At 41.1% G+C, this 16,827-nt stretch overlaps 1 protein-coding gene across 1 annotated transcript in view; it reads left to right on the top strand.

Moving 5' to 3' along the window:
• The window catches only part of LOC139692162 (lipopolysaccharide-induced tumor necrosis factor-alpha factor homolog), a 33,985-nt gene extending 17,932 nt beyond the window's left edge, over nucleotides 1-16,053 (top strand). Inside the window, exons 2-4 of the mRNA XM_071590225.1 lie at nucleotides 355-513; nucleotides 11,231-11,360; nucleotides 15,419-16,053. Of these exons, the coding sequence (XP_071446326.1) occupies nucleotides 355-513; nucleotides 11,231-11,360; nucleotides 15,419-15,521 (392 nt within the window). The 3' untranslated portion in view covers nucleotides 15,522-16,053. The remainder of the gene's footprint in view (nucleotides 1-354; nucleotides 514-11,230; nucleotides 11,361-15,418) is intronic.
• The last annotated feature ends 774 nt before the right edge of the window (nucleotides 16,054-16,827 follow it).

Here is a 16,827-nt window from a genome sequence, read left to right as displayed (position 1 = left end):
CAGTTATTCACTCAATGTAATCGATGGAATGGTTATCGAACTAAGTATCAATATGAAAATAGCAAAACTATTTTTCTTGAACCTTCCGTCGCATTTGTTATTGCCTAGAAGAAAATATATTAATTACATCATTTATTATGTAATTCCTTTTTTAAATTTTATTTCAATTCTTACACCTTGTGTGCATTCATCCCCTGCCACACACCCTAGCGGTGGAGTGCATGGTACTAAAATAACAAAATAACAAATGGCAAACTAATAAATATAGCATTTAATCTAATGACGGTCATAGCTTTCGAGAGCCTTCACGGTAAATTCTGCTACTACTTCCCCCCTTACTTATTTCACTTATAGGTGGTAGTTATCCCCCGCTTCCGCCGCAATACGGTGAAAGCCAATCGCAACAGCATGGCATTAAACCGCCGGCCTACGGCCACGACGCGTCGCTGCAGTCGCATTCCGCAATGACGCCTGGCCAGCAGCCTGCCACGATCGCCGTGATTCAGACCACCGGTGAGTAGTTACCCACGTGCGTCCCAACCATCAACTGGGGCTGCACAGGCTACTTGTAGTTTCACCCAGGGTGGAGATGTACCAACCACTTACACCTTGCGAGATTTTCCGAAAGTTCCTGTAATAGTAATTCCGGAGAGTTTGGGCGAAAAAAACAGTGGGCAGAAGTGACGTAATAAGATGAATTTCATAAGGTAGAAAAGGTTTGACAAGGAGGAAGGAAATGATTAGGAGAATTGAGGTCACATCTACCCAATACTCTTCTAATAAATCTTAATTTTTTTCCAGTTTGACCAAATATGATCTGTTTATATTTCAGCCAGGAGAGGCCGTGAGTGAGGGTAATGCCTAAGTATTTAATTGAGCTGTATTGGCTGTCTAAATGAACTATATATATTATTATTATTATGATAGATAGAATTATCATAGATTAATATCGATTTCATTAGTATAGATAGGATGAAAGGAATATATAGAAGGACTGTGAGGTAAAGAACTTAGGCTAGCAAGGTTAGGCTAACAAAGAGAATATGTCATAGATGAAGATAGCTTAGGTCCATGCATACTCGACAATGAGATAGGAAGTGTATTAAGGGAAATTAAATCAAATAAGGCCGTGGGGGTAGAAAACATCCCTGCGGAACTACTGAAAGGTTTAGAAAAATATGGGAGGGCCTATATGGACTGAATCGTAGCATCTCTTAGGAAGTAATCCGGCCAAAAGACTTTGTGAGATCAGTGTTGGTCCCTATTCCAAAAAAGGCTATTTCATGTGAGAACCACAGGATAATAAGTTAGATTTCCCACACAGCTGAAGTGGTTCTCAGGATCATCAAAAAAAGATGGAGATCAGGGCAAATGATTACTTAGGAGTTGATCAGTTTGGGTTTAGGAAGGACAAGGAACACGCGGACATTGCAGTAACCAGGGAAATAATAGATAGAAATATAGAATACAACCAGGGCGTGTTTACTTGTTTCGTAGATATCGGAAAGGCATTTATTTATTTATTTTGCATTAGACCGAAAACAGCACTTCGACCTTTACATCGGGCTTTAAACATTGGCATAATAATCTGGCAATTACATACACCAAAGCCGTGGGTGGAGGAAAAACCACCTAGGCGGGAATAGAACCTGCGACCTTTGGGTTGGCAGATGAGCACGTTACCGCCACCGGGGGTAACGTCCTCACGTTAAGGCCGCCGGGGCCTTGATAAAGTATGTTCGGAAAACTGATGAATATATTGCATGACATTGGAATATATTGGAGGTACAGGAGACTAATCCGCAACATATACATATGTACATGTCTCAGACAGCTTAGGTGCAAGTATGGGACGGAGAGTCCGAATGAGCAGTGATAGGAGTCAGTGGATCCGGCTCATCTCGCGCCAGACGTGAAATGCTCACAGGGCCAGAAGCATCGCCGCGCGATGACCCCTCTCACGGTGGACGAAATAAAAGCGAATATTTGACGTCGCCTCATACTACGAGGAAGAAAATAGGCACGTCGCATGAAAGGAAGCCATGCGGAAAATACGATATGCGCGATTGAAGAAAGTGTAATTTCGGAAGGGGATTAGTCAAGACTTAAAAGAGTAGTGGTTGTTGGTCAGTGCGTCTATACAAGAAATTCCTAAACGGTGATAATAGCGCCAATGGCCCTTTCATTCTCCCGTATTCACACTACGCGCGCGTACCGCGCAGGTGGGCTACCCACAAGGTCATCATTGCCACGAGCCATCGAGACTAATTATCACACATGACGATTCTTTTATCTACAAATGAGCGAGAGTTGACGTCAATCCTCAGTCTCGGCACCACGGAATAACCCTCCTCGACTGTTTTTAGACGCCACAGCCCATTAGTCAACGGCACGCCGTAGATACATAGACATTTTCGTCGTGATTACTTGAAACTTGCAGAGACCCGGCGTCACTGAATAGCAGCGACTTTAGAGGTGGTCGAGTCATCAGTGCGTCACAGGTTTTCCATTTGTGCTGATCGGAACATTTCCCTTTTTATCTGCAAAGTAATTCAGAAGAGTTGATTTGAAGCCGTAATACAATTTTTTCTCGTTATCCATGACTAAATGTTGGATGGCCATTAATATATAGAATGGATTTGTGACGCCCGACCCGTTGTTTACACCGGGGTTTCGGGAGTGTCTCGCCCGTGAGGGGAGGTCCCGGCCCTCGGTCCACCGAGTCCAGCGGGTTTTCTCCGAGAGAGAGAAAGAGAGGAAGAGAGAGAGAGGGGAAGGGAGGAGTAGAGTACGATAGTGTAGCACCTGGAGCAGTGGCAAGAGCGGCGCCTCGGGGAAGAGCGTATGGGCCTCATTCTAAATTTAGAAGTGGGGCGGGGCATGGGAAGGGAAGGGGGAGGGGGAGGAAGGAGGAGAGGGTGGGAGGAAAGAACTGAGAAAGTCAAAGGGGAAGAAAGGAATGGAGCGAAGGGAAAGGAAGAGGGTGGCGCTTGACGACCCCCCCCCACACACACAGCACCCCCTAACTGCCTCTCCCCGCACAGAACCGCGCTCGCTGTGAAAACGTGTACACGAGATTTTGGAACATCACACCCCACCCAATATCCGGCGGATAATTTGGATGTAAATACATAGAATGGAATTATACATAGCTACATGGTTTGTATAAAAAGTTTCGGTAAAAAAGGTTTATTTAAGGTATTGCTACAATGCCTCAAAATTCGTCTGAGTGAGCCATCCCTTGAGCGTTGACACACTTTTGCCAGCGGCTTTTCTACACCTCGAAGGCTCCCTGGTAGGCGGATTCTAGAAGGTCCTTAAGGATACGCGTGCAAGTTTCTTTGACGGCACTTAGGGGGTCATGGTGATGGAGGGAGGATGGATTTCACTTTTGGGAATAGGAAATAATCTGCTGGTGCCAAATCGGGACTGTAAGGGGGTTGAGGAGTCGTCGCAATGCCGCTGCAGAAGGTCTTCGCAAGTAAACACTCGACTCTGCTTATGGTCGTCCTTGGTCAAGACATTCGGGACGAGTTCAGCGAAGATCTTTGGCATCGCCAAATTTTCAATGACAATGGTGTGCACTGTCATCTTATCAATGCCAATACGATCTGCCATCATGCGGACACTTAACCGACAGTCTGAATTCAGCACTTTACGCAATGAACGTCAGGAAAAAATGTTGCCGATACTTTTAATATAAACATCGTATTTATGAAGAGATATATGAATGCCCTGAAGCACTTGGCACGTGTCGCTTATAGGTATCTACAAGATGCTTTAAGAGAGCTGTTTTAAAATGTTTATCTACGTAAAGTGAATCCAAACACTTTTTGCACAACCGTCACATTTAAGTGGCCCTTCAATTGCCATACAGAGAGTTGTTGACAATATAATGATTCAATTGTCGCCATTTCTAGGAATCATATGATTGAAAGTGAAATTTGTGAAAGCAACCGAGAAGAATATAAACCAAAGGCCACTTTCCTTTCACAACAATCACTCCAACCTCTTTTCTGGGTTCGCTACGCAGACATTTTTTTCTCTGGACACATAGCTCTAAGCCCCTCAACAATTTCTAATCGGTCTTAAATTCTTCTTTCACTGTTAAATTCACTTCTTCCATTTCTTACTCCACCATCACCTTTCCGTATACAGGCATCCAACTTCGCAACAACAAACTCAATGCATACATTACATATCAAACTCACTAGCCGTGTCAGCAGCTGCCACCCTACTCACAGCTTGATTCCCAACTCTCTCTCTATCTGCGGACACTGGATTTGCACTACCACCGCCTCCCTCATCAAAAACCTTCACAATATATACACACAATCCACTTCACTAACGCGATTATCCAAAAAAGCTTCTACAATATGAAATCCGCCGCCGCTCCACCCGACCTTACACACCACAGAAAAACAATCTCATATTTGACTCAGGATTCAACCTTCGCAACAACTTTTTCCCCGGATCCTAGAGACCGAAAACTTTTCTTGAAGACCTTTTCCCTATTTTACACGACAACGACGCGACCTCATCCTTACTACCCCAATGCCCTTCTTCGCACACAGACGACCCGTTAATCTCAATAACTTTCTGAGATCCACCAACCCTTTTGCGCCCCCAACTGACAAATTTCCTCATCTTTCCCCAACTTGCAACCGCCCCCGATGTAAAAAATATCTTCTTATCAGACTGCTCCCTTTTCCCCACAACCCATCATGCCCCCCACCTCGTTTTCACGATAATTTCCTCTCCAAAAACGTTATATATCTTTTGTCATGCAAACAATGCTCTTAATTTCAAATGGGCGAATGCAGTACTAAATGAACAATCACCACTACTCCTGTAATTCTGCCTCACTCTCTTTTCTTCCTATCAATCCACACGCAAATTCCCACAACCTTTCCTTCGACCAGTGTTTCTCCCTAACCACCCTAGAATCCCTACCTGATTTAACCGCCGGTACAGAGGTGAGAACTCACTAATCGGTGTACGTTATAGCTTTTAGATCTTTTGAAATACCCACCGTTAACCACCATCAATATTTCCCTTCACAGCATACCTGAAGAAGGCCTCAAAGAGGGCCGAAAGCTTAAACGTTCAGACACTTGTGTGTCCTTTTACGTGCTATCTATTTTATTTTTTGTTCTATTGTGCCATCCAAATGTTTATATATATATATATATATATATATATATATATATATATATATATATATATATATATTTGTGTGTCGCCGATGAGCGTTCCATTTCGAAGATATTTTATATATATATATATATATATATATATATATATATATATATATATATATATATATATATATATATATATATATATATATATATATATGTATGTGTGTGTGTGTGTGGGTCGCGGTAGTCCAGTGGGTAGAGCGTTGAACTGCTGACTGGAGGGTCCGGGGTTCGATTCCCGGGCAAGGCACTCCGGCCACCTGCAGCTCCACCCAAGCTATGCGATTTTTCGGGTACCAGATCTTCCTGGGAAACCATAACCGGCACAGGGAAAGGAACTGGCCCCCCTACCCTGATGTGTGGATTTCACACCCCGTATAGGGCTTAATACTAGGTAAACTCTACCATCACCTGCTAAACCGACCTTCGGGTTGATTACTGTGTTTGCAGTATATATATATATATATAGATGATTTCGTCGACGTAACACGGAAGTGTTGAATAATAAATTGGACAGCAATAAACTATGTAGAAACACATAAAAAGATCACTCACAAGTTTTTTATTGATCATTTTGACGGAATTCTTTTCCGTCTTCATCGGAAGATATAGAAGTAATCATTATTTCCATATCTTCCGATGAAGACGGAGCAGAATTCCGTCGAAATGATCAAGAAATAGCATGTGAGTGATCTTTTTATGTGTTTCTATATTGTTTGTTGCTGTCAAATTTATTATATAAATATATATATATATATATATATATATATATATATATATATATATATATATATAACGGCACAATAGAACCCAAAATAAAACAGAAAACAGATATAAGGATAGTCATATTGTAGATTATTTGAGCTTTCCGCCTTCTCTGGGGCCTTCTTCAGGTCAGACCCAGGTCAGACCCAGGTCTGACCTGATGAAGGCCTCTATAATATATGTATATATATATATATATACTTATATATATATACAGTATTTGCAATGGTAATATATACATATATATTACCATTGCAAATACTGTGGGAAAATATATACGAAGGAAATATTCACAAATAATAGTAGGAAGATTTAAATTAGCAAGGGAACATTATAGATAGTAGTAAATGATCGTTAAAAGGCTATGAAGCACAGTCAATCCGCTCAATCGAGGGAGTCAATACCTTCTCCCACCAGAGCGCAAAGATTTTATGGGAGAACGTTTCTGGCCAACCGACGGAGGTCGGGGGCTTGTCGCCCTTCAGCAGGAGAAACATTAATTTCCTGCTCTCAAGGAAGAGACCGTCAACCTCATAATATGTTAAGAGAACGAGAGCCATGTGGGGCGGGTCGTCAATTAAGAGTGTTTTGCCGTCAACGTATTGACCCCCAGTCAGATGGCGCCATGACTGCGTACCCCGATCCTACTGTCCCGCAGTCTTCAGAGTAGGGGATCTAAGGCAAAGGCGAACAGCAGCATTGACATCTGGCAGCCCTGCCGAACGGAGTTACTTACAGGAATGGGCGTCGAGGTGGCATTCTTTATTCTAGTCATAGACGTTGTACCGGTTTACATTGTTGAGATGGCACAAGTCAAGTACTAGGGGAAGGCCATCTTCTTGATCACGGTAAGGATGCATTCGATCTCGACTAGATCATACACTATCGCAAGATCAATGGCGAGTACTGATCGAAAACGATCTCCATGCGAGAGTGAGGAAAAAAAAATCGCGAATTAGAAGTGCGGCATCGAAAATGTTCCGCGTTTTTGACTCCGCGTACTGTGATGGAGAGAGGACGATTTTGGCAACAGCCGTGAGTCTATACCGCAGAAAGTGAGCCTATGTTTTGCAGTTGGTATTGAAAAGGACGACCACGACATCATGTATCGTAGTTTGCCTGAGTCCAACAAAAACCTAACTTTGATAACTCTATTGGTATAAACAATAATAAATGACTACAGCAAAGCCTGCTGTCCTGCACAGCATCCCCTTCCGCCTACGCGTGCCCTCGTCAAATCCATTCAGATATATAAATAATTGAAAAATATATAATCATAAGGTATATGTAAATCCTTTATATTATATATGTATTCAAGCTATATGTTATTGCTAATTTTTGGTTCCTTATTTATTTATCGTTATAATTGAAATTGAAGATGAAAATGCCACGTTATTGCTTAATTTTTCATTCGTAAGCAGCCACTTTGGTCTTCGGGCGCCCGTGGGAACGGCGACTTGGCAGTTGGGAGCGGAGGCAAAAAAACAAGAGGCAGTCGTCTGCTGTTAGCATGTTTTTTTTGGTCCAGCTGCAAACCCTTTCACAAGAAAGTCTTCTCTGTCGGTTCACGCTTCTAATTTGTTTGTTTCCTCACGCTAGCCCAAGCTCATACGAAAAACTGAGAAATAAATAAATAAACTGTACACTACGATGGCCATCCTCACATCCTTTACGGACTCCGCCTAAGTTAATTTCTTCCGTCTTCTGCCTCTTTATGCAGGAGCGTCGTCGGAATCGCCATAGAGGTCCAAGTGAACTCTAAGTGATCCTTCTTGGGGTCATTGGACGATTCGCTTGAGTTAATTAATCAGTTAAATCTTTGAAATTTACGTTCGTCGCTGCGAGAGGAGTTTCTTGGAGAGGGTTGACTGTCCTGTTAAATATTTTCCTTCCTCATTCTACCTAGATTTTTTTGAAGATGCCTTAGTTCTAATTATACATTATACTATATTATATACTATATATTTCCTCAAGAATATGCATTGTGTGAGAATGAAGCGTTCTTTTCGTGCTATGAAAACACAACACTAAACAACGTTTAATTAAATATTTTTCTTCTCCCGGAACTGTTTCACTATTTCAACCGAGCTTTTGGAGTTCACTGGTATACCGAAAGTGAACTGCAAATCCATGTTCATGTATTTATTTATATTTTGCATATTTATTCTTGATTATTCCCGGGTCATTTATTTAAAAAACCAAGAAAAATTAAGAAAATTCTCAAAATGGATTATGCAAGCGGATTCTTGTTTTTTTTAAATTTATTCCTTGAACAGTTTTTTCCTGAAATAAATATATATCCGAGTTGGATTTTGACTTCTACAAAAAATTTAAAGAAATAAAAATTGACCATCAATGTATTAAAAATTAAAATAATAAGAGAAGACAACGTTAACGTAAGAATATGGTTGTGAAAACTTGATTAGTGCGGTTGTTTCACTTTTTTTAGTAATATCACAATGATTGTGGAAGCAATGTAGATATGCCAATCGGAATTTTCAATGCAAAGATGTCCACGGGAAATAGCTTCACGTGACAGTCCTGTGGACAGAGTGTTCGAGCACTGACCGGAAGACCGAGGTCCTGGGTACCCTGTGCTGCACTCAAGCTGTGTAAATTTTCGGGTTCCTCATCTTCCAGGGAAACCATAACCGGCACAGGGAAAAGAACCCCCCCCCCTCAATTACCCTGATGTGCGATTTTCCCCGCAGTAGGGCTTAGTAATGGGTGAACTCTACCATCAACTATCAAATTGGCCCCCTGGTTGATTACTGTGGTGGTGGCACCGACAATAAGACGGTAAAAGGAGGAATTTGAAAGCAATAGAAGCGTGGTGAACTACAGATGAAAAAAGTTCGAGTATAAAATGGAGATTGTTGAATGCCAATTGAAGGTCGTATGTGGAATAGCATAGGATGAGGATTTTTTAATATAGCGAAGAAGAGTAAAAAAAATGTTAAGGCGAGGTTTTACTTAATGCGTAGCCAAAAACAATCAGGAACCGAGGAAAGGTTGAATGGAGAGGAATAGCAAAGAGAATCAAATGCCGTGAGACTTCATGAGGTTGCCAATGTAAGAAATTGTGAAGATGTGAAGAGACTGGAAGAGAGGATAATGGGGAGCGCAGTTGCAAAAAATCATCATATTTGATATTTTCTTATGATAATTAGGCGAACTCTTTTCATTCTCACGTCCATGCGTGAAATTCTCAATCGAAGTGTAATCACGAGAACGACTTTCCCTCTCAACTTTCCTCCGAAAGTGTGTTCCTTGACATCGGACGCAGTTGCACTCACGACACCCTTGGGCGTTTGAATAACCGTATTGTGCTCCGGGGAGCTGCCTTGTGCCTTCGAGAGTGGAGGAGGGCCCCTCGGGGAGGCCATGTGAGGGGGTCCGCCCTGAGGCGCGGGCCGGCCTGATTTATGAAAGCGGAGCGAAGATGGTAGACGGATGAGATCAGCACTTCCCTAATAGCCGACATTCCGGCAGCGAGGGGGGAAAGGTTTCCGCGGTCGCCATCTCACAAAAGCCTTGCGTAGAAAAAATCCAACCGCGGCAGCTCAGAAGACGTATAAAAAGGCCGAATTATTTGGAATAGGAACTTAAGTGTTAGTACAGTGTTGAGGACAGGAAAATTGGGGAATATAAAGCGAGAGATGGGGAGAGGAAATATAGATTTTTTAGGTCCATGCGAGGTGAGATTGAGGGAAAGCGGCGATTACTGGAGTGATAGTTTTAGAGTAATATACAGCGGAGGGGACGAGAGTCAACGAGGGGTTGCCGTAATATTGAATAAAAAGGTAGAGAAAAGCGTAGTCAACTGAACAAGCAACGGATTGAATATTACTAGTATAGATAAAAGCAGAACTGACGAACTTGGTCATTGCTTAGGTAAACATGCCGCCAAGCAATCAATCATAAGAAAGAAGAAGTCGAAAAGGTATACGATCAGTTGAAGGACATAATCGTGTGTGTTCTTGCTGGGAAACATTTGTTAGGGATTAGGAAGAGATAGCGTTGAAGTGGAGGACTACGGTTTAGATAAGAGGAATGACTGCGGGATAAATTAATTGACTTCTGGGAGAGACAGGGGTCATATGATAACGAACACCTGATTTAGTCACCACAAAACTTGTAAATATACATGGAAAATACCATGTGGCTCATATAGGTAGCAGTTCGATTATACATGTTAGGGCACAGATTTAGAAACAGCGCAGCGTTTCCCGGGGACAGATGCGGGCTCTGATAATAATTTAGTACTTATTAAGTGTAGCGTCCGATTAAAGACATGGAAGGAGTATCAGCAGGCTATAGAGAAAATCACGAATGAGGGAAAGAGCGAAGTACTATCGAGGGAAAATGGAAATATATAAAAAAGGGATATCGGAAAGAGTGAAAGAAACTGTACAAACTGTTAATAGGAAAAGGATGAGGAAAGCATGGGTTACGGATGAGATGATTGGAAAGATTTCTGAGTGAAGGTAAAAAAGAATTTAAATACACAGTAAATCAGGAGGAAGTACAAATAATTAAATAATAAATTGAGGCGGGTAACAAATTGAGCAAAAGAAGCCTGTTGGAAGACGCAGTGCGACGATATGGAAAGTTTGTAGAAGGAAGAAATTGGTGCGCTATGATAGAAGGTTAAAACACCAGTGATAGAGGGAAGAATGTTAGGCTAGCGAAAAATGGTAAGGAATAGGATAAGGATGTTGGACGGGATAAAGGAAGGAAGGAAATATACGGGGATGAAAAATGGGCCTTGTTTTAGAGTAGGATGTTTGGTTGTGTTTTGTTAGCTATTAGCGATTTGTTAAATATATTTATAAAAATGGATAATTTCTTCACATTAAAAACGTTTTATTTTCACCGAAGATACCAGCAAATTCAGAGATGTTTGGGATAAATTTTTAAATATTCTTCGATTACTCGTTTTGAGAGCAGAATTTCACCTTAAATATCAGTTGAAAATGATACAATATTCCCTCTTTCAATAAACCTCTCATGAACCAAGAAAGCTCTTGAATGATCAAACGTCTATGAATTAATTATTAAAATATATCAAATTCCACCAGTCGTAGGAAAAGAATGTTACCTACTGTTCGCGGTGTGTGCTCTTTGGATAGGGAAGAAATGACATTAGGCGTGCTCATCATTGCACGCTTATGTCATGGTCATCCTTACTGCGCTCCCTTATTGATATCCAACCACTCCTCCGCCCTCCCCGCCCCCACACCCCCCTCTCTCTCTCGTTGCAGCCGCAATCCCGCTGGGACCCGAGGCCGCGCATATCACGTGCCCATCCTGCCGGGCATCCGTCGCCACCAAAGTGGTCCATGAAAACACCACAAAGACGCACATCATCTGTCTCATTTTGTGCCTCGTGGGGTGAGTACCTAATCGATGAGTTGCAATTTCTGACCACGTTGCGACAACCTATCCTCAGCGCCGACTATCCGCATCACTCAAGGATTATGCTCTCGTCGGCCTGTTCCGGAACCCATGCCTTCCTTTTGCTCTACGAATGCCCCTCTTTCCTTGTAGTTTATATTTATTGTCATTTGCTGAATTAAATGATCAAAAATAGTTTTGTTGAACTGCGATGCTTTATATTTCCGTCAAAAAACCGAAGGAAATTAGTGAAACGGAGGAAATGGGAGGAAAAATGAGGTATACCCAAAGTGCTATGAACTCGACACGAAAATCGGGCAATCAGATATTTTTTTCCGTAAAAGGGAATTGAATCCGTCTGAATTTCCCTCACCGGGGTATGGGACATTATGCCCCGGTTTTCTTCGCTATGTTATTTAGAAACGCTCGGTTATAAGTGTTCTACATTCCAGAAATTACACCTTTCCCCTAAAGGGTTCATACACAAGTTACAGTTGTAATATTTAGGGACGAGCGAGAGCAACAAATTGAAGTATGCAAGGTTTTTTCTTACCGGAGGCATATTCGTAGTTTTTTGTCGTAATGTTTCGGCGAATAGTTTTGGTTTAATGCTGTCAACACTGAATCTAAAGAGTGTACTCCAATAAACGCTTCATGGCTTCCGTCATAACGTTTAGCAGATTGAGAACTAACTCGAAGGAGATTTTAATATTACTATTGAACTTCTAATTCCAGATGTGGTTAGAGTTTATAGATTAAACAAGGGGCGGAATTCATCAACCATTAAAATTTAAACTTGGTACCTGCCGAATATTACCTCGGAAGTACATAGAATGCCTTCTGAAAATTATTTAACATTAACTTGTGATGAATAAAATTAATAGCTTTGCCAATAATTGATGGGCCGAACGAGAACAAATGGAATAATCACCACACTTTTCACCAGACCTACCCTGTGTAAAAACTGAAAATGCGACACCATTATTGGTGTTCTTCACCACTATTTACCGCCCAGGGGCAAATTGAGGACTTACTAAATATTTATGAGCGTATATAATTCCTGTGTAGTCATATGGGTGTACTCTAAGTATTTCGGAAAAATTGATCGCAATATGACAATATCATCATATACAAATATCATTTCATCATACCACGTCATAGCCACGGCACACCAACCCCTTCCCTTGTCCAAAATAACCACTTTGCCGAAAGATTTTTTTATATGTTCTCCTCGTTTCCACTTTAATATGCCAATCATTTCCCGTAAGTATGGTATCGGCCAAAAGAAAAGTTCACATCCGTGTAGGGAAACAAACTTGCAGGAAACATCGTGGAGGACAACTGGAAGTTTATTTTATAATCAGCCTTATAAAATTAAAGGCTCGGGAGTACGCTTATAATTTGCTCGTGAATACAATGATGAGGGATAAAATATCCTAATATATAATTTTCTTTCTCGCCAAGTATTCTAAGTTCATACTGTATTCCTAATTTTTATGTAATTTTTACTATAATTTAATCTGGGCAACCTTGCACGACTCATTTCAGCTTAGAAATGGTGAAGTTGGCGAGTCAAGTTTATTTTCGAATATACAATGCTTCCTTTTTGCATTTAAATCGTAATCAGTGCAAAATGATGGATCATCTTGAAATTGTAACGAAACAGTAAAACACCCAGATATGTCTCACATTTTTGAGTTCATGCACCCATTCTCACAGTACATATTATTAGTATCGGTAATTTTCTCTTCAAGGCAGTTAATGGATTGACACACGCTGCCAAACGGCGAAACTACAATTTTCTTGCCTCTCTAAGCAAAACACTGCATGGCCTCAGATAACATTATAAATCTTTCTTCAATTCCACATGCATTTTACTTCCCTCCATCCCGTCTAGCATGCCTACCTCGCTTGCCTAACATTCTCCCCTCCAGCACAGTCTTCAATATCCCCTTGCCAATCAGAATTCTCTGCATCCCACTTTTCCGCCCCCTATGGATTTCTCCCAACAATTCTCTCACCTTCCCCAAAATACCACTTCCTCTTTTACTTTCCTTCCAGCTCACTTTACCTTCTCTACACCCACGTTTCAAAATCTCAACTCCAATCGGCGCCAAAAATCCTGCGTCAATTACCATGTTTCTGCGCCGTACAAAACCACGCAACGCATCCAACTTTTAACGAGCCTTTTCTTAATATCCTCACTCAACGCCCCTGTCATCAATTCCCTCCTCCTTGTGAAAGCTTCTTTATATAACGAAATTTTTCTCCTTATGTCCCTACGACTTTGGCCATTTTGGTCCATAACACTTCCGAGATACGTAAACTTTCTCACCTGCTCTAGTTTTACCTTCCTATTTTAACGTTTAAATTGGCCTTTCTCTTTCTCGAAACCGCAAAAGCTTTCCTTTGCTCACATTTATTTTCATAGCATATCTGTCGCACTGACTATCCAATGCACTGAGGATGCTTCCAAACCCTAGGCAGACTAACAAGCCAAAGCTCGATCATCAACAAATCTAACTGAATTTATGAATTCCCCGCCCACTTTATTTCCTATCTCCAGTTCTTCCCATGCCTCTTTAAACATTTCCTCCACGTGTAAGTTGACCAGCACTGGTGATAATGGACAACCCTGCCTAACCTGCCTCCTTTTCCTAACACTGCCCATCCGGACACTGTCCTCCACTCGCACCGGAGCAGTCTGAAACATGCACAGGTTGCGGATTAGTCTCCTATCCCTCCAATTTATTCTGATTTTCTGCAGTACATTTCTTAATTCTACCTTATTCACTCCGAACGATTTCTCAAAATCTATGAAAAAGACATGCACATCCTGATTGCATTCTCTGTTCCTGTGACCAGTGACCTCATTACTGCAATGGCATCACGCGTGCCTCTCCCCTTCCTAAACCCAAACTGATCATCCCCTAAGTAATCAATTGCTCTGCTCTCCATTCCCTTCTTGAACTTGAGAATCACTTGAGCTGCATGCGAAATCAAACTAATTGTTCGCTAGTCCTAACATGCTATAGCATCCCTTTTTTTTGGAATAGCAGCTAACCCTGATCTCACAAAGTATGCCGGCTAATTTCCTATCTCATAAATGCTGCGAGTTAGTCCATAAGAACTCTTCCTCCCATTTTATCCTAAACCTTTAAGTAGTTCCGCAGGAATGTTGTCTTCCCCCACGACTTTATTTGTTTTCAGTTCTCTTTATACACTTTCTATCTCGCCACCGAGTAAGTGTGGTCCTTCATCTACGTTATATTCTCTTTCTGTGTTTGGACCTTCCTGGCCCAGCTTCTTCACCATACTATTTTTCTATACATTCTTTCCATCCCTCTTGAATCTTCTCCGGCTCTACTAATAATTTTCCTAACTTATCATTGATTATTTGTATGAATTTTCCTTTCTTAATTTCTGGCAGTGCTTTCAAATTTCTGAATACTGCACCAATTTCACCCTTTCTCTGTAATATTTCCATATCCTCGCAATGCATCTTCCAAATCGTTTCTCTCACTCAGTTTCCTACATAAGATAGTTATTTGACAATTTATACTTCTTTCTGCATATCTCTGTTTTTACAGTCTTCCATTTCCTTCCTAGGTTTATATTTTTCATTTTGTCGTCTGTAATTTTTCAGTCTTAGTTTTCAATTGTCAGTTTCGTTTTCCTATTTACAGTTGCTATAGTTTCGTCGACTGCTATCTGACGAAAATCGTCAGATAGTTGGTTACCTTGGAGCCTCAAGCGCTTAAGACCTTCGGGACGAGTTTAGCGCGGAACTTTCGCATCGCTAAATTTTCAGTGATAATGGTTTGAATTGGTCATCTTATCAATGCAAATACGATCTGCGATCATGCGCACACTTAACTGACGGTCTGAATTCAGCACATCACGCACACGTCATGAAAAAATTGGCACCGATACTTTTTATACAAAACTTGTATCGTTTTATTACGACACCCTCAATGCTCCAAGGACATTTATTCAATTTTCTTTTTAATCAGTCACCCTCTGAACTTAACACTGATACCTTTGATTATTTCCAGACTGTGGCCCTGCTGTGTCATCCCATACTGCGTGAACAGCTGCAAGAATGCAAACCACTACTGCCCAACCTGCAACGCTTTCTTGGGCACCTACAAGGGATAACGAAGCCAACACGTCACGAGTAATCCGTGGAATGCGCCAGGCAAGAACCACAGGATTTGAGTCCCAGATTAGAAGTGCCAATAATGCGGGCAAGATGATGCGGGATGAAGAACGAGAGGCACGGGTCGGATGATACGGCGCGGATGGACACAATTTTCTACGTTTGGGCAACACATTACGTAACCTTTTCATTGTGATCAAGGAATTTTCAATATTGTGTTCGAGACTCACAGTCTGAAGTGAAAGTGACAATAGGGCACAAATTATACCTGTTATAGCATAGGTGATATAAAGTTAACTTCCGCTCAGATGTGTGGATTGGCGGCATGTACAGCGCATGTGATTTTTATATTGAAAGATCATTAACGTACGGTATGACGGTGTAATGAGCCGTATGGGTTATTCCAATTCAATGAAATGGGTCATCATACCCTCAAATCATGCATTTTGAATTAAACATTTCAGAATCTCTCTCACCACACATGTATTTCGTGTGTAACCACTCGGTTCCATAGAGTATTAATAAAATATTTTTGTTGTCCAATGCCAGAGTTGTCTTATTATTAGAAAGGAATACCACCAAACTTTGCTTGGAAAGAGTTTTGCTGAAAGGTAAGTAATAGGCTCCATAATCAATGGTGACTAGTATTAGGATTTACGTATATAACACAGTTCTCTAATTTTGTTTCTATAAGGATATTGAATTTACAGACAATTCTTCGCTTTGATCACCATCATCGTAATAGCTCCTCCTCTCAAGTCGTCCAGCAACTTGACTCTTCTTCTAATTTTCCTCTTTTCTTCTCTCCTTCAAACCATTTCTCCAATTACATTCATTGAAAAACCATTTCCTCTTACCTTTTGTTCCATCCAGTTCACTTTCCTCTTCCTTATTGTTCCCTCAAAAGTTTTCTATTTTCTTTGACCTCTTCCAATACCATTTTATTTTTTACCCTATATTTCCTTCTCCAACATTCGCCCCCATATTCACGTCACAAAAATTTCAATTCCCGTAATTTTCTTTCACTATTTACCACCACACGTTGAAAAGTAATGGACTTCATATTCTCTTTTTTAAATCCAAGTCCAAAGGTCGAATATCACTTCGTAATTTAAAAAAAAATGTGTTTCCCCATTCCTATTCTGTTTTCTATTCCGATCTCACTTCTCAAGTCTGCTGTGTTATCTGCGGATATCATTTTGAGGTCCTTCCCTGCACATGCATCCCTCCTCCTCAGCAAGCTAATTTATGAAATTGGCCCGATTGGCTTCTTGTCAATTCACGTTCCTATCGCTCTTCTCTGAC

The sequence above is a fragment of the Hetaerina americana genome, unplaced genomic scaffold (assembly GCF_022747635.1).
Source record: "Hetaerina americana unplaced genomic scaffold, ioHetAmer1.1.p SCAF_4, whole genome shotgun sequence".
NCBI classification, from domain to species: Eukaryota; Metazoa; Arthropoda; class Insecta; order Odonata; family Calopterygidae; genus Hetaerina; species Hetaerina americana.
Note: the sequence above shows the minus strand (reverse complement) of the source record. Positions and strands in the feature narration are given on the sequence as shown.